The 26,362-nt window shown below is 41.3% G+C and overlaps 1 protein-coding gene across 1 annotated transcript in view; it reads right to left on the bottom strand.

Moving 5' to 3' along the window:
* Nucleotides 1-26,362, bottom strand: part of CCSER1 (coiled-coil serine rich protein 1) — an 896,462-nt gene that overhangs the window by 621,670 nt on the left and 248,430 nt on the right. Inside the window, exon 6 of the mRNA XM_056106638.1 lies at nucleotides 25,135-25,336. Within this exon, the coding sequence (XP_055962613.1) occupies nucleotides 25,135-25,336 (202 nt within the window). The remainder of the gene's footprint in view (nucleotides 1-25,134; nucleotides 25,337-26,362) is intronic.

Below are 26,362 nucleotides of genomic sequence, written 5' to 3'. Positions count from 1 at the left end.
CAATATTCCTAGCAAAGATTTTGACACAGTGCAAAAGTTCCGTCATTCCACCAGTGGAATTAATGTTTCAGTTCTTAAGTGTATAAACCCAAATAGTTATTTTATTATTTCACAACTACTAATGTAAGCCACACAATTCTACATGAAGTATGAAATAAGGCCCTAATAACTTCTATTAATAAAACTGTCTTAATGTTTTTTGAAAAAATCATTTCTCCATTTGAATAGAGTAGAATATGTGCTACTTATGCTGCAGAACACATAAAATGAAAATGCAATTTATAAGTGAGAATTTAAAGGTGAAACACTCATCACCATTATGTTATTATATTGTGATCTATTTTGAATTACTTGCTACCTAACTAGAAATAGATAATAAAATGAGAACTCATTGTGTCATTTCATAAGTAAATAATGAGGTCCACAGACAAAATTATATTAATTTCAGAATATCTGTGTTACATTTATAAGATCTCTGATTTCTAAACTAATGCCATGACTTAAGCAAAATGACCCTATTGGAGCCAGAGAAATCACACAAAAGGCTGGCTAGATGCTTTCTGGGATTTGCAAGTGTGTATCTCAACACTGCATGGCCCCACACCTGATAGGAAGTCAGCCCTGATCACTGAGCCTACAGCCACAGCTGTGAACACCAGGGTCTGTCCCTCCCAGTTGCTGCAACAAATTTAAAAAAAGACACTATGCCAAAGAAAATAAGCAATGAACAAACAAACAAACAAAAAAAACCAACAACATCACAAATGAATGTTCCAAGCCATGAAGTTCATAGAGGCACTAGTAATCTAAGTAGTTTTCAACTTTATTTTAAAATCTCTCAACTGGAAAATCAAGTCCTATCTTTAAACCAGTAACAAAAAACAGCTACCATAATCTCAGGTTATGAATTTTACTCTCAAGCAAGTAGAAAATTCAAAAGAAATCATTTTGTGTCTATAATTGAAACATTCCTAGACACTTGAATATGCACTTATTATTATATCATCATCATCGTCATCATCTCACATAGACTTTACTTATTTGTAAGCTAAGAACTGAATCTCTATTCATAAACTATGTATTAGTCTGGGATTGAACCTATAACAATTTTATGTCACTGGCTTGACTTCTCTATCATAACATTTTAAAATTGGCATTTCCAAAGTGTTTGAGGAAGACTTATAAGGTGCTGATTCTTTCTCAAGCAGCTCAGAACATTGAGTCACTGACACTAATGGCTCAAGTGACCTGCAGAGGAAGCAAACCTGGCAAACAGAAGCCATTGACTTGAGCAAGGGCCGTGTTCTGCTCTGGTGCCATCACCTCCTGAGTGGGTTTCTGCAGAAACTGTGAACCCCACTAGCCCCCAGCGCCCGCAGTGAGGAGGACAGGACGCCACCCAACTCTCTGAAAACTGTGAGCAGTGAACCAATCAAATATGAAGAGAAAGATGAACGTGGCAGCAAAATAATAATTACTTTCTTTCACCCAAACTTAAAAGGTAACCAATTACTGTGAACAGAAAAGGCAAAGGGTACCTCTTCTTTAACTCCTGGCAAAAATTCTGCTGAGGATAATCATTCTAATGTCTCTTTTGTAACATAGAAAAGTATGATCACTATAAGTAATTCATTATTTCAACAATTTTAAATAGTATAATAAGAATAATTTACCAAATGAAGAACTTGGGTAACAGGTGACCTTGGATTCTGAAGTAATGGAAGCCTTATTTGTCTCTATTTTTTAATTTTGTGGGAGTTTGGGGACATACGCGCTGGTGCTCAGGTGTTATTTCTGGCTTTGTGCCTATAGTCCCCTGTGGAAGCCAAGAGTGCCCTTTGAGCACAGAGCTAGGAGTAAGGCGTGAGAATTGCCAGGCAAGGCCCTAAAACAAAAGCCAAGAATAAGACAAGCACATGCAAAGTCTTTAATCTGGTAAAACAGATTAAAGACATTCCGAGAAAAAAGGTAAGCCATGCTAATCTCAGAAGTGATAGAAAAGATGTAAAAAAAAGGCAATTAAAGATAAAAGTAACACTCATATATTAAGCAAGGGATTAATCTGTAAGATCTCATGGTAATTAATATACGCACCCAACATGGGGGATCCCACATGTAGAAAAGAATTATGACAGACTTCAAGGATTAAACTGGCCACTGACAGAAGGGATATTAATAAATCCACTGCAGTAAAGGACAGATACTTCAGAGAAACGTAATAAGGAGGTAATAATAGTAAATGTAGCAATTGGTCACTGTCACTGTCACTGTCCTCCAGTTGATCATCGATTTGCTCGAGTGGGTCCAGTAACATTGTGAGACTTGTTACTGTGTTTGGTATATCAAATACGTCATGGGTAGCTTGCCAGGCTTTTCCGTGAGGGCAAGATACTCTCGGTAGCTTGTTGGGCTCTCCAAGAGGGGCAGAGGAATTGAACTCAGGTTGGCCATGTCAACTGCGTACAAGGTAAATGCCCTACCTGCTGTACTATCACTCCAAGCTATTGCTTGACAAAAAAATTTGAATCTAAATATACACATAAAATACACTTGATAGCTTACACTCTCTATACTCTCTCTCTCTCTCTATATATATATATATATATCATGCAATATTCCTTCCATATCAAGAGAGATACACAGTCTTCTTAAGTGCACATGGAACATTCTCTAGGACAGATCATTTCGGCACTGAAGAATTCTAAATAAGTATGTAAATACTTAAATTATATTAAGCATCTTTTCTGAATGCAAGGGCATCAGTCTACAAATAAAAATGAAGAAATCAAAAAGAAAATAGGAAAGCTTCAAACATGCAGACACTAAACAACATGCTTCTGATAAATTCATAGGTCAATAAAGAAATCAAAGGAGAAGTAAAAAGGTGCCCAAAAAGCAGTAAATAAAAGTAGATAAGCTTCTGCATCCTGTAGCAGTCTAAACACAGCCAAATTCATATTAAGAGGGAATTATTACTAGCATTAAGAGACCCTCCAAAAGGCAGAACAGTCTTAAATAAGCTCTCTAGGCTTATTCCTGAATAAACTAGAAAAAGAGAATTAAAGAAGCAAAAATAAGCAAAAGGAAATTAAAAACTAAAGAAGAGATAAATAAAATATCAAAAATTGTTTACATAGTAATAAAATCAATAAAACATGATCCCCCTCACTATAGTGGTAGAAAGTAAAAAGGAGAGAAAACTGATTAGAAATGAAATGGCAAATTTACAAACAATATTGAAAAAAGGCATCGTAAGAATAAACACTATAAATACCTATATGTAAGGAAATCAGAGAACCTCTAAAAAATAAGCCTTTTTGAAAATCATAAACCTTAGAAGATGGTGCCAGGCAGTTGGAAGAGATCGATCGACCACAAGGACAGAAGTCAAAACAGAGAGCAGGAATTCTAAGAACAAACGCTCAAGATCAAGAGGATTTCGGCAGAGTCCCCAGAACTGTGCCAGAACGTCCCAAAACTGTCACCATTCTTAAACTTTTAAAACTACCGATGAGACGGGGACACTCTCAGTCATATGTCTGGGCTCAGTGTCATTCTGACACCTAAACAAGAAACTCATTCGGTCTTGTGAGAAAGTGGGCTTCGTGCTAGGGACGAAAGGAGCATTCAACAGAAGCCAATGACTGAACGTGACCTGTCACACAGCCAAAAGGAAGCTACATCATAGAACAGGTGCTGAAAATTAATTGGACAAGATCCAAAATTTATTTATGAGAAAACACAGCCACGTCATCAAGTAGGAATTGAAGAAATCAAGACAATAAGAGACTCCACCTCAACTCAAATATCAGACTCAGCGGTGAGTAAAAAAAAAAAAAGGAACTGTCAAAAGAACGGATTTTCGAGAACATTCTTTTAATGCAGAGAATTTTTTTTTTTTGGAGAGCTAGTTTTGCAATTCCTTTCTAGTATTAATCTGGGCATAGGGATTTCTTTGTTTAGCTTTGGATTTTAGGCAACACACAGTAATGCTCAATGGTTATTCCATGCTCAGTGCTCAGGGGACCAAGCAGTGCTGTATTAAACCCACGCCTTCAGCATGTACAGGCTGTCCTCTGCTTCCTTGGGCCATCTACCAGCCCTGCTGAGTTCTCAACGTTACCTGAATGGGTGAAGTTAGACCTACTACGTTCGTCTTTATTTTTAGGGTAAAACTCCTAATTGAAAGACTATGCATATTACTTTAAGGAGGAATCATTATCTTAAAATCCAGAGAGGGAATATAAAACAAATAGTATTGGTATGTGTATGTAGTAAGACAGGAAACTCTTTAATGCAACCACTTTGCTTCAAATCACTCTAGACTACGCAGTTAGGGATGGTGCCACATTTTGAAGACTTCCAATTTGCAAACTACAGAAGAACAACCTCAGTCAACTCCTGCCCAATTGCTTGCTTGATAAGGAGCATACCCACTGCCGGTGCACTGAAATGTTTATTGCCTCTTTAAATAAATGCACAGCTTTCGTCGGACATGCCATTTCTTCTTTTCCCAGTTATTCCTAGAGGAGAGTTACAAGGAATTATTTACCAAAATACGCAAGACAGCAGGAATAAGTGGGTGCTAATCCAAGAAAATGATTCTGAATTTCACACAAAATGGCTTGGCAGTGATCAACGTACGAGTGAACGGACAATTCATCCAAATTCAGGTAATGGAGAACCAGCTGAGGAACTGCTGTAGGGCAGAGAGTTCAGTGGTGAAAGTCAGGAGCTTTGTTCGGGTGGGAAGAGTGGGCGGCAGATGGCAGAGAGAGAGGCCAGGGAATGAGGCTCTTGTATTCCGTGTGGCTGAGCTGTGATGGATCCCTGGCCCTTTATACAGTGCCCTGAGCCCCGCCAGGACTGGCCCCTCAGCACAGAGCGAGGAGTCAGCCCTGAGCACCACCAGGTGTGGCCCCCAAACAAAAACAAATTAAAAAGCAGCCTATTTTCAAGTTCCATGGTACCATGGTACATCCCGGCATTTTCCTTTCATGGCTCAAGTGTTTCAACAGAGAGTGCTTCTCTGTTTATTTAATTACTTACGGGGGTCACCCTCAAGAGTGTGGGCCTGGGGTCACTGTCAGCAATGCTTGAGTCAGCAGTGCTCAGAGGTAACAAGCCACGCTCAGTGATGCTGAAGGAGGATTTCTCTGTTTTCCCTTCTCAGTCATTGGGACAAACTCCATTTTTTTAATTGAGTCACCATGAGCTACAGTTACAAAACTTTCATGTTTGAGTTTCAGTCATACTGTCACTGTCACTGTCCTCCCGTTGTTCATTGATTTGCTCGAGCGGGCCCAGTAACATCTCCATTGGAGACTTTGTTGTTACTGTGTTTGGCATATCGAATACATCACGGGGAGCTTGCCAGGCTCTGCCATGCGGGCGAGACACTCTCGGTAGCTTGCCGGGCTCTCCGAGAGGGGCGGAGGAATCGAACTCGGGTCAGTCATGTTGGCTGTATGCAAGGCAAACGCCCTACCACTGTGCTATCGCTCCAGCCCCTTCAGTCATACAATGATCGAAAACCCATACAATGATCAAAAACCCACTGATGCACATTCTCCACCACCAATGTCCCCAATATCCCCCACCACCATCCCAACCCTCCCCTGACTCCATGGTAGACAGTCTCCCCCAAACTCTCCCTCTCTCTACTTTGGGGCATTATGGTTTGCAATGTAGATACTGAGAGGCCATCACGTTTGGTCCTTTATCTACTTTCAGCACACACCTCCCATCCCGAGCGATCCCTCCAACCATCACTGACGTAGTGATCCCTTCTCTATCCCAGCTGCCTTCTTCCCCAGCTCACTAGACAGCACTCATTTGTGGACAAACTCCATTTTAAACCACATTAAAACTTCAGCACTCTGTTGGGCTAAAAAATAGTGGATCCGGAAAAATGTTCCTTGGAGACCGTTTGTGATTGTTTGCAATGTGCAGCAGGCCCCTCAGGGAGAGAGTGCTTGGCTGTTCCCAGCCGGGAATCATCAACCCTCCCCTTGGCAAAGAGAACAGCAGTGAGACACCCCAGCTCTTGGCCAGCAGCAAGAGAGCCGGCGGGGTCCACAGAGCTGGGCTGAAAATCAAACCCAAGCTGAGATTCAAACCCTAGGGCTCTTGCTCAGCTCCCCCTAGCACTCCCGGGCACCCTCGTCCAGCCTGGCAAGAGGACGGACGCAGCAGCATTAGCGGGCAGCGTGGCCTGTACTGCTGTGTAGATGCCTCTTACAGCTGAGACCACCGCCCAGCAGGGCAGTTCTCTTCCAGGCTCTCTCGTGAGTCCTCATTCCGGTCTTTGCTCTCAAGAAACTTTTGCACCTTTGCAACTTGTCTCTCCTAACTGAATCACCGTGAGATGTATTACATCATTAATCATCAAATCAAAACAGCAATAGGATATTGTGTTAGTCTCATCTTATGATATTTTAAATTCCACAAATTCCTTATAAGCTGGTGGAACAGGCAGCTGGGATAGAGAAGAGATCACTAGTCAATGATGGTTGGAGAGATCGTTCAAGTTGGGAGATGTGCGCAAAAGTAGATAAAGAACCAAACATGATAAGCTCTCAGAATCTTTATTGCAAACCATGATGCCCCAAAGTAGAGAGAGAGTATGGGGGAAATTGTCTGCCATAGAGGCAGGGGGAGGGTGGGAAAGGGGGGGATACTGGGGACAGTGATGATGGAAAATGTGCACTGGTGGAGGGATGGGCGTTCGATCATTCTATGGTAAAGGTAAAGGTAAAGGTAAAGGTAAAGGCCCTCCCGTTGATTGTCGATTTGCTCGAGCGGGCCCAGTAACGTCTCCATTGGAGACTTTGTTGTTACTGTGTCCGGCATATCGAATACTCTCGGTAGCTTGCCGGGCTGTCCGAGAGGGGCGGAGGAATCGAACTCGGGTTGGCCATGTTGGCCGCTTGTAAGGCAAACGCCCTACCCGCTGTGCTATTGCTCCAGCCCAGTAGTGGTTATCAGAACTTATTAATGCTAGGATCATTCTATGAATGAAACTCAAACATGAAAGCTTTGTAACGGCAAGTCATGGTGATTCAATTTTTAAAAAAGAAAAAATATTAATTAATCAAATAACCATATGTAGAGAGGGATGAGAATCTGAGTAGGAGGAACATCTGGACATTGGTGGAGGGTACTGAGCACTTGGGGGGTGTGAGGAGCTGTGACTGCATCAAAACTGTCAACATTAGCAGGATTGCAGCATGCTACAGTAACTATACTAACAAGTCTTTTAAAAAGGAAGAGGAAAAAATGGCATCTTTTAGGGGAACTTGAAGGAAATAATTAGAGTGGTGAAGCGTCTGGAGCATTTTGATGGTATGGTGGTGAATATGCAGCAATCATGTAGGTTAAATATAAAATTTATCACTGTTGTCACAAGTTCACCTCAATCATGATATTTTTAAAAATTATAATTAAATAAAAGGAGAGGAGTAGGGGAAGGGTGACTGGGGTCCTTTGGGATAGCTGGGCTGTGAAAGATGATATATATATATACATATATACATATATATATACATATATATACATACACACATTGGTGGTGGGATTAGTGTTGGAATATTGTATGTTCAAAACTCAATTATTGGTGTTGGAGTGATAGCACAGCCGGTAGGGCGTTTGCCTTACACGTGGCTGACCCAGGTTCAATTCCCAACATCCGATATGTTCCCCCAATAACCGACAGGAGTAATTCCTGAGTGCAGAGCCAGGAGGAACCCCTGTGCATTGCCGGTTGTGACCCCCCCCCCAAAAAAAAAAAAACCTCAAATATCAATGACATTGTAAATCATGGTATTTTAATTAAATAAAAAAATTCAAAAAGAGAGGACAATCCTAAAATTATCCAGATACCCCCAAAAGGAGAGATCTGAGAGAAAGACCTTGCTTCCCTCCTACTGGTAATGATCATTGTCCTTGAAATAATTCCAATCCCTGATATAAGTGAGAAGCTCACTACCTATAGAAGTAAACATATCTGAAAAAAAGTTTATAATATCCAGAGTCTCATAGTAATTGCTACACCAGGGAGAGAACCAAATAGATGAACAGGTGTAGAAATGCAAACATGAACTTTAAGAGAATTGCAATGAATATGTTTAAGATATTATATGTAAGACAGACAAGTTGAGTAAAAAACAAATAAGATATAAAATAAAAATGAAAGCTACAGTAATTAACTTCATCATTATTTTTGAGGACAGTGGGGGGATGTTTCCCACATGATTTTCAGAGGTCGGAGGTCGTTAGGGTTCTCAGCTAGCCAGAATAGTTGTTCCATGTAAGGGTCTGAGGATGCTTCACTGCCCAGACTCTGGCTACCACAGGGCTTGGGGTTCTCCAGGGATACACCCGGGGACTCACAGTGACCACGTGGATCCACTAAACCCACGTGTGATGACCGCTAGAAATGTCCTCTGACCACTGAAGTGTCTCTTGACCCCCAGACACTGCACTGAAATGAAGACCAGTAGACTAAGAGTAGATTCAACCAAGGCTGAGGAAAGATTTAGTGAAACATGGGCTAGATAAAAATATTCTGAATAAAACAGACAACAGAAATACATGGACAAGGAGAGAAAATGTATGAGAGACGACCAAGCATTAACATAGATATAACCAGAATTCTAGAAGGAAAAACAAAAAGAAAAACAAGACAGAGACAGAGAGAGGCAATATTTGAAGAGGTCTGGATCAGACCATTTGCATTCTTGTCATAGATTTTAACCACAATAAGAACAAACAAATGAAATTCCATACAAATGTCCATTAAATTACTGAGGTCAAAGAGAATGAAAGGTTACTAGGGACGGAGGGGTAGATACGGCCCCATTGGTACAGGACGTGTCCAGAAAATGCCGTGTCCAGTCCCGCATGGCCCCTCAAAGCCAGAGAACACAGCCCTGTAAAAATTAGATTGAAACAAATAACAGTTGTATCAGTTTCCAAAATGAAACAATAAAAATCTCTCCAGGCTGGGACTATAGAGACGGTCTAGCAAGTAACACACTGGGTAACCCTGGTTGTAGCCCAGACACCACACATGGTTCCATCAGCGCTACCAAGAGTGACCTCTGAGAGCAAAGCCAGGAAGGTCTGAGCACCGCTGGTGTGAGCCCCCAACAAAGAGAAATCAAAATTAGCGCTATGGGTGCCAGAAAACAGAAGTGCTAAAGTTGAATATAACTGCCAATACAGAATTCTATCTAGCCAGGACTGCGGCGAGAGTTCAGCTGGGAGGGTGCTCGCCTTGGGCACTGCCCATCTGGGTTTGAACCTTGGCCCCAGACTATCCCCTGAGCCCACCAGGAAAAGGCTTGTGTATGGCCAGGCCTGGCCCATCCAAAAAAAATTAAACAATTTTCTCTATCTATTTAAGTAGATTTAAATGAGACTAAAAAGGAATTTTAGAAAAAAAACTATAAAGTTAATAAGAGACAGGGAGAAGGAATTAATCACCAACATTTCTGTCCTAACACAGACTCTTAAGTGATTAGATTTTCAGTCTTCAGAGCCATAGTCTCGAGGCGAAAATGCAGGATTGCATCGAGTTAAAACACTATGACTCTCTGGGCACATCAATACTAAAGGTATAACATGCAGTAATTGTGCTGATATACCTAAAGATTTAAAATAGATGATCCAAAATATAATTGTTAAATGAGTAATAATGGTTTTAAACTAAAAAATTATGTGGAAAATTATGTAAGTAATCAATTAAATGAGGTACTATTGAAATAAAAGATCTATACAAAATATTTACTAAGAATACAGTTTTTATATATTGCATAACTAGCAATCTAATAAAATAGAAATTGCAATAATTAAAAAATGTAATCCAAAGGGATTAAAATGGGACTATGTTGCAAGAGGGAAAAATAGAAGAACAAATATTAAGATCATACATTTTCATTAAAATATTTTAGAAGTCACACTAAAAACAAAGAAAATGTAGTCCTCAACTTAAATATTAGGTTGTAAATTTTTGTACTTGAAAAGAAAGGCGCATATGCTGCCCGAGCCTATGTGTGCTTATACGTATCCACGTGGCCGAGCACATGTGGTGCCCGAGCACATGTGTCACCTGCATCTCCCCTCTTGAGATGTGGACTTTCCTGCTTTCGTGTCTAATGCTAGGATGTGTGAAGCAGCTCCCTCTGCCCTTGAATAAGCCTGTGTTCTCTTGAGTATGTTTCTCTCTCTCTCTCTCTCTCTCTCTCTCTCTCTCTCTCTCTCTCCACACCTTAAAAATCCTCCAAATAAAATCTACTTGTTTAAAAAAAAAACAGAAAAAAAGAAAAGAAAAAGTCAACTATATCCTAATGACTAGAGACATAAGAAATAAAATATGGTAATGCTAAAAATAAGAGAATAAAAAATGCATAACAGGCAAATAGTAACCAATCTGACCAGTAGAGCAACATTTAGTGTAGTCGTAACAAAAAAAATGTTTAATAGATAAAAATTACAGCAATTATAAAAGGTCATACATGTAATAAAATGGTTTCAAAATATTTTTTAAATATTGGACAAGCCAGCAACAGCCTTAAATTGAAAACTAAGTAAAAGGGCGTAACATCAAGTAAACTGAGAACATTAGATTTACCTAGAAAGACCCTGGTCAGCTTATATTAGAGCTGAATTTTCTACATCTCATTTAACTAACCTCAGAATTTAACAGACACACTCTAAATAGTAGAGGAATAAAAATGTTTTGTTGTTATAGATTGCACAAAATAAAATTCACAAATGTTAGAAACAGAATTATTCTTGGTTTAATAAAAAAAAAAACATGTCTTAAAGCTTTATTTTATTCTTCAAGAAATCGCTACCAAGAGGGGTGCGGTGGGGCACTAGACTGTTAGGTTAAAGATAAAAACAGTTAATAGTCACGGAAAGAAAAAATAAGATCAACAGAGAGATGCAAAAGAAAAATCAAGTACTTCCCTCTATTCTTTCCTGGCAAACTTGGATACCATGGTGACGGCCAACCCTCCTCATAAACCCATGTTTTTAGAAACACAGAAAAATGTACACAAATATATGAAGACCCACTTTTTTTTTATAAAATGTGATGACTCTATACCCATAACTATGCAACCAGCCTTTCACTAAGGAAAAATATTCAGAAGCACATACACAACTGTGTTTCTCTGATTTAATTGGAAATTCCATGCAAGATTAGGTTTTTTCTAGAAAGATAAACATTTGTTCCCAAAGGGATTTATTTTTCAAAGAAAAGTAGGCTGGCTGTTCAGATATGAACCACAGCTGAAGGTCTTGAAACGCAAGCAAAGCAATCATTAATTCCCACCTCAAATTTCCCTTCCCTACTCATGTGCTAAGGGCTGAAGCTATAACATAGCGGTAGGGCATTTGCCTTGTAAGTGGACAGCCCGGCCTACCCAAGTCCGATTCCTCCATCCTTCTTGGAGAGCCCAGCAAGCTACTGAGAGTATCTCGCCCGCACGGCAGAGCCTGGCAAGCTCCCCGTGACGTATTCGATATGCCAAACACAGTAACAACAAAGTCTCCAATGAAGACGTTACTGGGCCTGCTCGAGCAAATCGATGAACAACGGGAGGACAGTGCTACAGTGATACCCATGTGCTCAGAAAGTTCTGATTAATCTGATACAGCGGTTTCTAGTTTCCAGGTTATTTCCATGATGACATAGAAGCAGGCTTCTAGAAGACCACAAAGCCAGGAAATTCTGATTCTAGCCTTGACATGGAGTTGCACCATTTTAACACAGTGCTCTGTCATTTAAACATGAAAAAAATGCCAAGATTTTGACATTTGTTTGCCAGATTTACTTAATTTACTTACATCTGTAATTAAAAATACATGAAAACTTGGGGATGGGGCCTTCTCAGTGGAGTTCCGGCCACTCAGGGCCCTTCTTGGCAGTACTAGGCCCACAACGGGGGTCAGTGTTAGGGTCCTGGGCAGGGCTGCTGAGTGTGTGGTGCCAGGCTGCCCTCAGGAGCCTCCAAGGTACCCCAGTGATGCTTCAGGGCCATGCTGGCCGGAGATGACCACAGGCACTCACCTTTCCTGGGGACTCACTCTACAGACCCAGATTATTTCAAAAGTTGAGTATATTGCTTGTGAACATTGAAACAAGGTGAAAATATGAGATTTTACTCAACTATAAGAAAATTAGAATTCTGCAATTCCACAAACAAGTAGAAGACTCAAAAAAGTCCAAGCCCGGACCTTGACTCCTCCAGCTCCATCCCCCTACATGATTTTCCTCTTTCCCTGGGGCCCACCTGCCCACCGGTCCCACAGGGGCCTCAAGAGGAACTGGGCTGAGGGTGAAGATGAAGGACCCAGAACAGGGGGAATGCCTTTACAGGTGCAGTTAGCAAACTCAGCAAGCTGTAAGGAAGGAGATCTCATCACACTGGACTAGCAACTGATTCAACCAAGAGCCTGGAAAGATTATCTCTCACTTCTAAGGTGAATAATCATGCATTTGATATTGAGCTGACACGATGAGGTCAACTAGTAGAATGGCTGCTATGAATTTTTGCTTTGATGTTATATTGTTGGTACCGTTATTTAAAGTAAGAATCACCATGTCACTGTCATCCTGTTGTTCATCGATTTACTCGAGTGGGCCCTAGTAATGTCTCCATTAGCCTCAGCCCTGAGATTTTAGCAGCCTTTCCTTACTCGTCTTTCCCAACGTATTGGAGGTTCTTTCAGGGTCAGGGGAATGAGACCAGTTATTGTTACTGTTTTTGGCACATCGAATATGCCACAGGTAGCTTGCCAGGCTACAACATTAAACATTTTGATGTATTATCCATGTATATTTATGACAAAATAAAAAAACCCAAACACTGTCCTCCCATTGTTCATTGATTTGCTCGAGCGGGCCCAGTAACGTTTGCATTGTGAGACTTCTTGTTACTGTGTTTGGGCTGGAGCGATAGCACAGCAGGTAGGGCATTTACTTTGTGCGCAGCCAGCCGGCCAAGCTGGGTTCAATTCCTCCAACCCTCTCAGAGATTCTGGCAAGCTCCCAAGAGTATTAAATATGCCAAAATACATATTTATGATGTATACTATTAATGTTTCTTCTAATAATTAAAAAAGAAAGTTTCAAGTTAAGTTCAGAACTAAATTAATCTATACCCCTTACCAAGAAGCATTCAATAATGATCTGTGTGCCTCAGCTATAAGTCAAAAATTAATTTGACATTCATTAAAAAATGGACATTCATTAGACATTAACAACATATCTCTTCTCTCTAAATTCCCCACATTCTCTTCATGCACCAAAAGAATTGGAGTTCATCCATCCGTCTTTTATCCCCTGCTTCATCCACTGGGCATGCCAAGTGTTGTAGAAAATGTAAAGAAAACCCAAAAAGTAGTTCCTTCACTGGGGACACAAACATTTATTACATGACTAAATTGTAGTTTGGGGCCAGGGATAATAAATGAGTGTAAGATTCCAGGCCAACATCAAGGAAGACTTATTAAAGAGGTGAAATTTAAGGTTAGGGACCAGCAGAGGTAAAGGTAGGGAAGAAGAAGAAGAGCACTTTCAGCCTCAGGGAACAGAATGTGCACAAGTCAGTAGGGAAATATCATCAAGGCAGATCTAGAAAATAATAAAAGGTGCACATTGACCAGAGCAAAGAAGAAATGTGCATGGGGAGATAAGGCTGAATAACCAGCATACGAAGTTCGACTAAAACATTAGCAGTTGGACTCTATTCTTTCTGCACTGTCGCTGACTGTTTTTATTCTGCTTTTAGGAGTGAATTAGAAAAAAAAAAAAGCTCCATGCTCTTGTAATGAGGCAGCAATGAGTACTTCATACACTATTATTTTATTCACAATTCAGAAAAAAAAAACAGAATTGGGGACACAAAGAACTTTCTTCAAGACCTCTAGTGCATGTTAAAGCCAGGAGAGATGCTATCAAAAGTCTGTGTGACTCCTATTTTGTGTTCTTCAACACTTTGCAATATTACTTCTTGGTTCTGAGTCTACTTTAATGTATTTAGGGCAATGCCAATTTGAAATGGACATCAAACACAGAGAGGAAGTGGGTCTAGAAAGATAGGACAGCACTAACGGCATACTAACGGTGTACTAATGGCGTACTAACGGGTTTGTTCACTGGGACCCAACTAGGTTCCCGAGCACACCAGGAGTGACTCTTGAGCACAGAGCCAGGGGTAAGCCTTGGGCACCAACCGATATAACACCTCCAGAAAAACAAACCAAAAAAAAAAAAAAGAAAGAAACACAGGGAAAATGATGAGGAAGAAAAGGTACCTTAGAGAAAGAACAGGATTTAGTAACAGACTGTCAAAGAAGAAAGATGTCAAATGGCGTGTCATGGATAAGGGTTGGCATTTAGGAAAATTCCACAGCGCTGCCGTCCCAGTAGGGGTGCAGCAAATTAGATGGGAGGGCAACACAGAAGCCAATTAAGATCAATAAATAAAAACAAGAAAACAGAAGGTCCAAATAACAAGCAGCTTAGTAAACTCTCAGATGAGGACTTAATGTTATGAAGATATAACAATTTTCACAAAATTTCTTTGAGTGCAGTAATTTTTAATAACTCCAGTAGGCATTTAGTTGCAACCAGCAATATAAAATAAATTATTGTGTGCCTGCAGGAGAAGGAGGAGGAAGAGGGAGAGGTGAAGGAGGAGGAAGAAGAAAAGGGGAAGAAGGAAAAAAGGAAGGGAGGGAGGGAAGGAGGAAGGAAGGAAGGAAGGAAGGAAGGAAGGAAGGAAGGAAGGAAGGAAGGAAGGAAGGAAGGAGAACTGAACCCTGTGGTGCTTGGGAAACTTCCAGCAGTGTCTGCGGCTCCACAAAACTCCAGAGACCAAATGTGGGCCCCCTGCACGCAAACCATGTACTCAGGTCACTCTGTTCCCCCTTTGGCCATGGAAGTTTAATTTTAGCCAAGACAATTTGTCCTCCCATCTTCTGCCTTTACTATTCAGTATTGAATCACTTGCATTCTACTGATACTGATTTTGAACCACTATTTTTTTTTGGTGGTATCTTTTAGTAGTGGGGGGGGGGGGGAGTGACAAAAACAAACAAACACACAAAAATCCCAAACCTCCATCAGTGCTCAGAGTTGACTCCTGGCTCTGCATTCGGGGATGACTCATGGCAGGCTCAGGGAACAAGATGGGGTGCTGAGGATGAAACCCTGGTCAGCAGAATGCAAGGCAAACCTTCTACCCACTGTACTATGATTGTTCCAGTCCCATGAACCGTGATATTAAACTCAATGTAAATCAAATGACTGCTGATTCTGTGTAGATTCAGAATCTTGACTCCCTCTGTAAGGATAAACAGTGTTGTTCTGGCCTTAATTCAGCCACAGAACAACTCTGATGCATCAGTTCTTAAATAAAAATAAGATATGCTCTCTTTTTCTCGAAGGACCTCCAACCAGTGCTCACAGGAACCCAGGATCACTCCTGTGATATTCAGACCAGGCCTAGTTCCAAGGCTCTGGTTGACAGAACGAGGTCCTTCAGGGCTAGACACAGGCAGTAGCAGGGATCAAACAGGGAGCCTTGTCTATGCAAGACACATGCCCCTGACCCTGGAACTGGACACCCAGCCTTCTTTCTACCTCCTTACTTCAGTTTGGCTACACTGACCCACCTTCTTCTTCCTGGACACCAGTGTCATTCTATGTCTGCCATCTCTCACCTGAGTCAGGGTAAGTAGCTAATTATTCCTCCCAGCAATATTAACTTCCACATATCCCACATATCACAATCAATACATACCTGCACAGTATTCCTACAAAGTGATCTGAACAAAAAACAAACAAACCAAAGGAAACGAAACTCTCACTTAGCATCTTGGTCGTTTTAACAGTGAAATCATTTAGAGAGCATTGTCTCATTGCTTCTTAATACTGGTACAAAACTTCCTTTTTATTTAAGTTTTTTATTCATTCACTTTTATGAATCATGATTTAAAATTTGGGCTGGAGCGATAGCACAGTGTTAGGGTGTTTACCTTGCACGCAGCCGGCCCAGCCGAGATGGGTTCGATTCCTCCACCCCTCTCAGAGAGCCCGGCAAGCTACCGAGAGTATCTGTCCTGCATAGCAAAGCCTGGCAAGCTACCTGTGACAGATTCAATATGCCAAACACAGTAACAAGTCTCACGATGGAGATGTTACTGGGCTCACTCGAGCAAATTGATGAATAATGGGAGGATTGTGACCGTGATTTAAAATTTGTAAAACCTGCCATCGAAATTGTCTTCAAGTACATGATTGAATAGGCATCCTGGGGACACTGGTGCTGGGAAATGTACCTGGTGGAGGGACAGGTGTTGGAACACTGTATGACTGAAACCCAATCACGAACAGCTTTGTAAGGGTCTATCTCACAGTGATACAATTAAAAATAAATGTAAAAAAAAAGGAAAGAAAGGCATTCTCAGATAAAAAAAATTATCATAAATTAAATGATTTTAATATAGTCATGAATTTATGCCAGTCTTATCACTGTCTACTTCAAACATCCCTCCACCCGTTAGCAGTGACTCCCAATCCCTTCAGGGCCATCAGGGCCACTGATGGACTTGCTGGCCTCTGGGTTTGTCTTTCCTGGACATTCGCATAGTGGAATCCCACACAACGAAGCTCTTCAGGCTTGTCTTCTCTCACAGTCATGGATTCAAAGTTCACTCACACTAGACCATGCATCAACAATCCTTTCCAGCTCTGAGCCCTGTGCCACAGGCAGAGAATAATAAGCACAATCGAGCAGTGAGGTGAGGGTTCCCAGCAGCATCCTAAGACCATGCGACTTAATCTTCCTTCCTTTTATCCACCCCTGGCAGTCCTCAGCTCTAATTCCTGGCTCTGCACTCAGGGATCACTCCTGGCAGACCTCAGGGTACCCAGATGGTCTGGGGATGGAACCCTGGTGGGTGGGCTGCATTCAAGGTGAAGCCCATCCCTGCTGGCTTATCTCTCCCACCCCAGATGCAGGGGGTCTCCTGGTGGGCTTCTCTGTAGCTTGTCCAGCGGGCAGCATCTTCTGTTTCCCTGTGTTCAGTACGCTTGAGCTTGGTTTGGTTTGCGGCTGCTACATAGGCTTTCTGGGACAGCCATAACAAATTACCACAGCTTGGGGAGATTTCTTTTCTCTAGAACTGGATGCTGAAGTCCAGCATCAGGGTGTTGAACAAATGAATTTCTCAGAGATGGTTTTCGTTGGCTGTGTGCAGACGTTGATCTGTCTGTCACATTGTCTGGGTTTTAGGACAGACGTCACGTTGGATCAGAGTTCCATCTCTATGGCCTCATTCAAGCCTGATTGCTCCTTTGGAGGAGTTATCTCTAGCTACAGTTACTCTGTGGGGGACGGTCTTACTATACAAATCTAGAGGAATCTGTCACTAGTCAAATACCCCATGCCCATAGAGATGCCAGCCTTCAAGATTAATGTTCAAGAATATAAAAGAATTTTTTTTCATAAGGATGAGTCTTGTTCCTTCATTCGATGGTATTCCCCTTTTCCTTCCCTCCATTCTTTTTTATAGCCTCATAAATAGATGTTCAAAGAACTGATTCTGTCTGGAAAAAACCTGAGTGCCCGAGAACAGATGACTGATTAAAGAACTTTTGGTATTTCTACACAATGGAGTACTATGTAGCTGTTAGAAAAGATGAAGTCATGAAATTTACATACAAGTGGTACTACATGGAAAGTATCATGCTAAGCAAAATGAGTCAGAAAGAAAGGGACAGACATAGATTGCATTCATCCGGGGAACATAAAGCAACAAAATGGGACACTAAAATCCAGGAGTGGCTCAGATTAGTACCAGGAGGTTCACTCCATGGCTTGGAGGCCAGCCACACAGACTAGGGGGAAAGGCAGCTCAAATAGAGAAGGGAGCACCAAATAAAGGGTGTTGGGAGGATCCTCCCAGGATGGGAGATGCATGCTGAAAGTAGACTGTAAACCGAACATGATGGCCACTCAATGCCTCTTTTGCAACCCACAGCACCCAAAAGGAGAGAGAGAACAAAAGGGAATGCCTTGCCACAGAGGCAGGGTGGGATGGGGGGAAGAGGGGTGGGAGGGAGATTGGGATCAGTGGTGGTGGAAAATGGGCACTGGTAGAGGGATGGGTACTCGATCATTGTATAATTAAAACCCAAGCACAAAAATTTGTAAGTCTACAACTGTACCTCATGGTGTTTCACTAATAAAAAAAACAAAGAATTGATTCTGAATATATGTATGATGCATTTTTGGAAACAAATAACACCTATCACAAGTGAAGTGACAACGGCGTGTACTTATTGATAATGATTTTTTTCACTTGACTCTTTTGCTACCTTGAACCTTCAAATCCTAAGCAATTAAGACAAATTATTCAAGTCCATTTAAATTCATCTTAACCAACCATAAAATAGAATAGACTTGGAATTTCCGTTTTAATTGCCCAAGTTCCATCCCGCAACAAATAGAACTTTTGAAGAAATAGTTTTATACATTTGAGACTATCAGTACTATTTCTGAATTGCCCAAATAGGATCTCATTTTTCACAGTGAGTTTTCATTAGCAAATTGTCACTCAATGTCACTCATGTTATATACAGACCGTACACAGCATACTTTTGGGGGGGGAAATGTCTGGTGATAGTTTGTGTTCCAGTGTTTTATGTTGTAATTGTAAAACCAGAGTCAAGAGAAAGGCAGAAAAATACATTTAATGAAAAATAGTGAAGTAAACCAAGTAAGAAAGTCCTCAGAGATTGCAAATTCTAGGGAACTAATGGGAACAGGTATTACTTTTGGGTAAAGTTTTAGGGATCCTTTTAATAGCACCAAATCTAGCCTAATCAATGCAAGAAGAGAACAACTCCAACTGTATACTGATTGTGTTTATATCATGCACTGTTTTGGTTTTGTTTTATAGGCCACACTCTGCAGTGCTCAGGGCTTGCTCCTGGCTCTGTGCTCAGGTTCTCCTGTGGTACCCAGGGGACACTAAGTCAGAGATCAAACAGGTCCTCTGAACACTCTGGGTTTGGGCCAAACTCCCCCCCTCAACGAAAGTTAAAAGTGAGTGAAGTAGACAGATAGGTCACTGTACTCCTGTTGTTCGTCGATTTGTTCGAGCGGGCACCAGGAACATTTCCATTGTGAGATTTGTACTATTTGGGGTATATAGAATATGCCACAGGGAGCTTGCCACGCTTTGCCGTGTGGGCGAGATACTCTTGGTAGCTTGCCAGGCTCTCCGAGGGACGGAGGAATCGAACCTGGGTTGGCTGCATGCAAGGCAAACGACCTACCTGCTGTGCTATGGCTCCAGCCCATGAATTTTGGTAAATACTATTTTAGTCTTCAGGTTTTTTTAATAGCCATTCTCTGATGTCCATTTTCACCATAAAAATTAGAATAAAAGGGGACTGGAGCGATAGCACAGCAGGGAGAGTGTTTACCTTGCACGTGGCTGATCTGGGTTCAATTCCAAGCATCCCAGATGGTCTGCCGAGCACCACCAGAAGTAATTCCTGAGTGCATGAGCCAGGAGTAAACCCTGTGCAATGCAAGGTGTGACCCAAAGAGCAAAAAAAAAAAAAAAATAGAATAAAAAAGAACCTATTTAAAACTACCATATTGATAACTCTGAACACCTATCTTCCTATTAGTAAACTGAACCTAAGACAAAGTCAATACCTATTTCTCTCCAGTTTTCATTTTCACTGAGGTTAAGTGAACAAGTTAGGGAAAAAACAGTGCCCCGGCTAATGAGTCACTCGGTGCTAAAACACTTCTGCTCATTTGGGAGCACGTGGTCATATTAGTCCTAAGTAAGTACATGACGGTCCCTAAATATACCTAAATTAGTCACACCGTCGTTTATACACCCGTGACTGAAAATAGACATTTTCACTGCAGTTAAATACATCTTTGCTTCAGATTTCCAAATGAAAACAAAATGCAATTTCAGTACAAATGTGTCCCAGAGAAACGCAACTACCGGTTTTTTTTTTCTACACCTCCCCCCACACCCCAAGTATTCTCTGGAGAGTTTGTTGGGTTCTGTCAGCGAAGCATCTGCTACGGTACAGTTTGGAACATGGACGGCCAGATTCAAACCTTTCACTTACACAACAGACTTTTACAGCAGAGACATAAGTGCTGGGTGCATGAAGAAAGTTGAATGTTAGGAACGCATAACAAAATTGTAATATTGATGATCCCCTTTGTTATTTCATACATTAATAACCACAGAGCCAGGTAAGGGTGCAATTTCACTGTTTGTATGTGGTTGGTCATTTATTTTAAGAAGCAATGGAATAATACCAGAACTAGTAGAAAATTTACGTATAGACCCTAAGAAACAATAGCAGGGCTGGAGCGATAGCACAGCGGTAGGGCGTTTGCCTTGCACGCAGCCAACATGGCCGACCCGAGTTTGATTCCTCTGCCCCTCTCGGAGAGCCTGGCAAGCTACCGAGAGTATCTCACCCGCAACGCAGGGCATGGCAAGCTACCCGTGATGTATTCAATATGCCAAACACAGTAACAACAAAAGTCTCCAACGGAGATGTTACTGGGCCCGCTCGAGCAAATCGATGAACAGTGGGAGGACAGTGACCCTAAGAAACAATTAGCTGGCTGATTGGAATCTAACCCAGATCCCATTTTGCTTAATTTCAACATCAAATATCACAAGACATAGCGGTGGTACATAAACAACTAGAACTTTTCTGCAATATTCATAAGCAGAAAGGGCAGAAGACAGAATTGTGAATAGGGACTCATTCATAGTATGGACATGTTTGAAAGGATTTTTATTTATATTTTTCCAAGGGTGAAGCATAGAGTTGAATCCAAAGGGATTGTTTCTGAATCCCTATTTATATAATTTTTTCCAACTTTCAATTCCTAGAGTCTCCACATCAAATTTATCATTCACTTTCACACTCCTCGCTGTACTATTACTCTGGTCCCTCTAGATTAAGTTTTATAGATACAAAAAGCCAGGTCCCATGAAGCAGAACCTTCTTAATCAGAAATCAGAATTCTCAGGAATTCTAGGAAATGCCATTACATAAGTAATTAATTTATTTAATTATCAACAAACTAATTGTTACTTTGTTTAATCGTCGCCCTTGTATTAACCCAAAATTGAAATGTAAGTTCTAATCAAAAGTGTGTAAGGATTGAGGAAGTGTCTTAGTTTATCACATCCCGAGGCATCTCAGAGTCTTTTCTGGGAAAGCAAAGATGAGCGGAGGCAGATTTCTGATCTGATGCCGGAGGAAATGTAAGGTGCCAGGATAAGAGAACCGATAGAGGGATTTCCAAGGGCATTTAGGGAACATTAACGTGTGTGAGATAAGTGATGAGTCGAAATTCATTTTAGAAGAACTATTTTCTTTAGAAGAACTATGCAGTGAGAAAACTGATTTGGTAGATGGGAAGACCAGAATTACGAAGACCAATTATGAAGTTATTACTGCGAACAGGGCCATCGCAGATGGTAAGAGCATATGGAAGAAGCAATTTACACAGAATTGAAAAGGTTTTAGAGGTGAAAAGTCTATAAACCAGGGTGCTGACTTCAAGGGCAGATGATACATTGTCTACCAGGTTGTGTGTGATACTGTGTGATGGTGTGTTTGTGTGTGTGTGTGTGTGTGTGTGAGAGAGAGAGAGAGAGAGAGAGAGGAGGAGAGAGAAAGACAGACAGAGATAGAGACGGAGACACAGAGACAGAGAGAGAGAGGTGCTCAAGGCTGAAGACCTTATGCATAGACACAGGATGTGAACAGGAGGGTCCATGATCTTCTGCAGATATTAGGTTACATGAATTTGAAGACAAGCTGGTAGCACTGCAGAAGCCTGAGTGGTGTGGAATGAAGCTGAACACTGAACTACAAGCCAGGTCATTCAAGAGCAAGAAACAAGATAAAGGAGTTTAGTGCAAGAAACAGATTTACAGGAGTTCTCACTGGGAAAGTCATTCTAGGTATCTCAGTGTCTCAAAATTGTGTGAGGCAGCTTCTTTTCTAGAATGCATGAAACACCTAATTCAAAATTCCTGAAGATTAATTCTGGGCTATCAAAATGGTAAAAATGACAATGTTGTTGGCAAACATGCACAGTAACTTTTATTATATTCTATCTTTACACATTAAATAGATATAAATAAATTGCATCCTTTTACAATATAGTAAGTACATTTAAAGTGCGTTTAATAGTAACATATAGTTAGATAAATAGTAAATTACAACTTTGGAGTGCTGATTAAAATTTGAAAAATGTTTGAGTGTGCATAAGTGGAATTCCTCTGCTGACAAAATATATGGAATTCTAACCATGGTGAAGTAGCAGAAAAGCACTCCCACACCAGGTTTTAGAGACACAAAGACATTCATGATAGAGAATAGTATGATATACATACACTTTGAGTTTTTGCTTTGAACAGCTAATGAGAATATATGACTCCTAAAATTCATATGGAATAACAAATTCCCATAAATAGCCAAAACAACCCTAGGGGGAAAAATAAGATGGGAGGCATCAATTTCCCCAACATCAAACTGTACTACAAAACTGCAGTAATTCAAACAGCATGGAATTGGAATAAGGACAGACTCTCAGATTAATGGAATAAAATTGAAAATCCAGAGACAGATGCTCAGGTATATGAACTTTATTGATAAGCTTTAATAAAGGTAAAAATAAATGAAGTGGAACAGAAAATTCTGTTCAAGAAGTGGTGTTTGGAAAGCCACTTGGCCAGATTAATGAAAAAGAAGTCATATCTCCAAGGCCATGCACAATACTCAAACAAAAAAGGACTAAAGACCTAGATGTCAGACCTGGATCCATAAACTGAACTAAGGAAAACCAGCAGAACTCTCCATGACACTGAAGCCAGAGGCACCTTTAGGAAGTCAACGCCATTGGCCAAGCAATCAGAAACAAAGATAAACAAATGGGACCACGGAAAAGTAAGAGTTTCTGTACCTCAAAAGAAATGGTGAACAAAATTGAAAAAAAGACATCCCACAAGCTTGAAGGAAATATTTGACAAGTCTTCATCGGATTAAAAGTCAATATCAAGATACATAAAGCACCAATAGAACTATACAAAAGAAACCCAACCCCTTCAAAAAAAAAATGGAGAGAAGAAACAGACAGAAACTTCCTCAAAGGAGATACTCAAAGACTAAAGGCATATGAAAGAAAAATGGTCTTTGTCGCTCATCATCAGGAAAATGCAAATCAAAACAACATTGAGATATCTATCCTCTCACACCCCAGAGACCAACACATATCAAAAAAAAAAAACAGCCAATGTTGGCATGTATGCAGGGGAAAGTGACTCTCATTAACTGCTGATGGAAAGGGCGACAGGTCCAGCTGTTCTGAAAAATGATACACACACCCCTCAAAAAACTCAGCATGGAGTTCCCATTTGACCCAGTAATTACAATTCTTGCAATATACTCCCAAGGACCTGAAAACACAATGGAGGAAAAAATGTTTGCGCCCTTAAATTCAACGTAGCACTATCCACAACAGCCACCTGGAATCAATCAAGGTGTCCAAAAACATACAAGTGGATAAAGAGGCTATAAGATAGATAAGTAGATAGATAGATAGATAGATAGACAGACAGACAGACAGACAGACAGATAATTGAATATCATTCATCCCTAGGAAAAGATAAAATTATACAATAGATAATATCTATTATCTATTTATTGTCATAGAGGAAGGCCAGTATGTGAGAGAAAAATTGAGGGCATTGTAGGAAGCATAGCACAGCGGTAGGGCGTTTGCCTTGCACGCAGCCAACTCGGCTGACCCGAGTTCGATTCCTCCGTCCCTCTCGGAGAGCCTGGCAAGCTACTGAGAGTATCTTGCCTGCACGGCAGAGCCTGGCAAGCTCCCCGTGATGTATTCGATATGCCAGACACAGTAACAACAAAGTCTCCAATGGAGACGTTACTGGGCCCGCTCGAGCAAATCGACGATCAACGGGAGGACAGTGACAGTGACAGTAGGACGCATTGTTAGAAGCAAATAGAAACTTGGTAAAGGGATTGTTGTTGGAATACTATAAGCTTAAAACTGGTCACAAGTACCTTTGTCCTCCATCCTGACCAAATCAAACAATAGTAAGAAAGACCATATGATTATATGCTTCTAACAGTCTATACATCATTTCTTTTTTCAATTTTCTTTGTCCCTGATTCCTTTCTGATCTCCAGTGGCACTACTAGCATTATTACAATTGTCATAGTCGAGAAGCAAAATGCCAGTGATTATCTTTGTCAGATGTTCCAAATACAGTTTATTCAGGAGGACAGAACAGTCATTCTTAACTGTACTTAAAGCCTAAGGAATGTTTCAAGAAATAGTTTCTCGGGTCTAAAGGAAAAAGACCCCATGGCACATTTCCCATTTAGTTCATCCTAATAGCGTGAACTGCATGAACTGCACACTGGGGTCATGGGGGGCAGGTCACAGGGTGGGCACAGGCGACTGCTTCAAAGTCAAAAACAGTGAAACATTCAGACCAAACTTAACTATATTTTTTACCTGGATAGAACAAACTAAATTCGGGGTCAGAGAGACAGTACAGTGGGCTAGGTGCTCGCGTTGAGATGTTAGGTCGGGTTTTGTCTCAGACACTGCCCTGAGCATTGCCAAGAGAGACCCTCTGGACCCCACAGCCAGCCAAGAAACAAGCAAGAAATAACTAAATTGCCTACTTGTCTGGTATCACACACGCAGAGCTCCAGTGTCCACTTAAGGCTGGTCTCACTGGCCTTGAAGAGATGCAGATGAACAGGACTTGCCGAATGGAAGCCCAGTTGCCTTTGCCTCACATGCATGGCCCAGGACTAGTGTCATTTTCCTCTTTTTCGATTCTTTCCCAGAATATCCAAATTTCAGAGGCAACACCACCACCACCCAAAGCCACATTCCCAAGCCCGAGTTTGGATGGGAAAAGCTAAGCCCCAAGAGGAGACTGTCCCCTGCCCCGGGGTGTTCATTCCCGCCAGCCGAGAACGGCATGCCCAACACGCAGCATTACCTCCTGCAGAACTCTCTTCATCTTCAGCAGCAGCGTCTTGACCGCCGTGCAGTCCTGCAGCATCAACCTGAAGGGCAGCGAGTCTAGCCCGCCATTCTCCTCCGCGAGGGCACAGTCTGGGGACGGGCTCCTGGGCACACGGCCGGCATGGGCACACCTGGCTTCCGGGTCAGCATCTTTTGTCAGCTTCAGCGACAGGCTCCTAACACGAGGATGAAAAGGAACCAGGATTACAATTCAGCATACTCGCAGCAAGGTTTCCTAAGATGAGGATTAATTATCAATGATCAGCGAGCTGAGCAAAGTCTTTCTGTGGATTTTTCATCTTTTAGCACAGTGGTAGGGCATTCGCCTTACAAGCGGCCAACATGGCCAATCCGAGTTCGATTCCTCCGCCCCTCTCGGAGAGCCTGGCAAGCTACCGAGAGTATTCGATATGCCAGACACAGTAACAACAAAGTCTCCAATGGAGACGTTACTGGGCCCGCTCGAGCAAATCGACGATCAACGGGAGGGCCTTTACCTTACCTTTACCTTTTTCTTTTGAAATTTAAAAAAAAATTATAGCTTTTGCAATTTCTGAAACTTTTTGACCAATATTATAAAAATATAAATATAATATTGCATGAAAAAACTGGCAGAGGAACCCAGGCATGTGGGTCCCGGGCTGAGGTCTCCAAGCCTACTCAGATTGGGACTGGGCCTTCTCCACCCAGACCCCCATCTTCCAGCAGGTAGGTGTCACACCCACCAGCTGCCTCCAGCGCCAGGTTGGTCCCATCAATAGCCAAGATGCAGAGACTATAAAACCCGGCTCCCAGAAGCAACATCTTATCTTCTTTTTTCCTTTGGCGAACCTGGCAGGCTACCAAAAGTATCCTGCCCGCACAGCAGAGTCTGGCAAACTTCCCATGTCATACTAAATATGCCAAATACCAGTAACAATGATGGGTCTCATTCTCCTAATCCTGAGAGAGCATTGAAATGGCTCTTTTAAAATCTCAGGGCTAGGAAGAAGGAGATGTTACTGGTGCCTGCTCGAGGAAATCAATGAATAACAGGATGATCGTGATCGCGATTATAAAAATAAGTGAACTGTACCGATAATGGTAAATATTCTAAACATAACTGTTTTAGAATTATGTTCCCTAACAAGCATTTTATTTGCACATGATAACAGAACATTGGGAGTTATTTTACTCTTCTGAAAATGTAAATCAACAAAAAA

The sequence above is a fragment of the Sorex fumeus genome, unplaced genomic scaffold (genome assembly GCF_029834395.1).
Source record: "Sorex fumeus unplaced genomic scaffold, SorFum_2.1 ptg000136l, whole genome shotgun sequence".
NCBI classification, from domain to species: domain Eukaryota; kingdom Metazoa; phylum Chordata; class Mammalia; order Eulipotyphla; family Soricidae; genus Sorex; species Sorex fumeus.
This window is presented reverse-complemented; position numbering and strand designations above follow the sequence as displayed.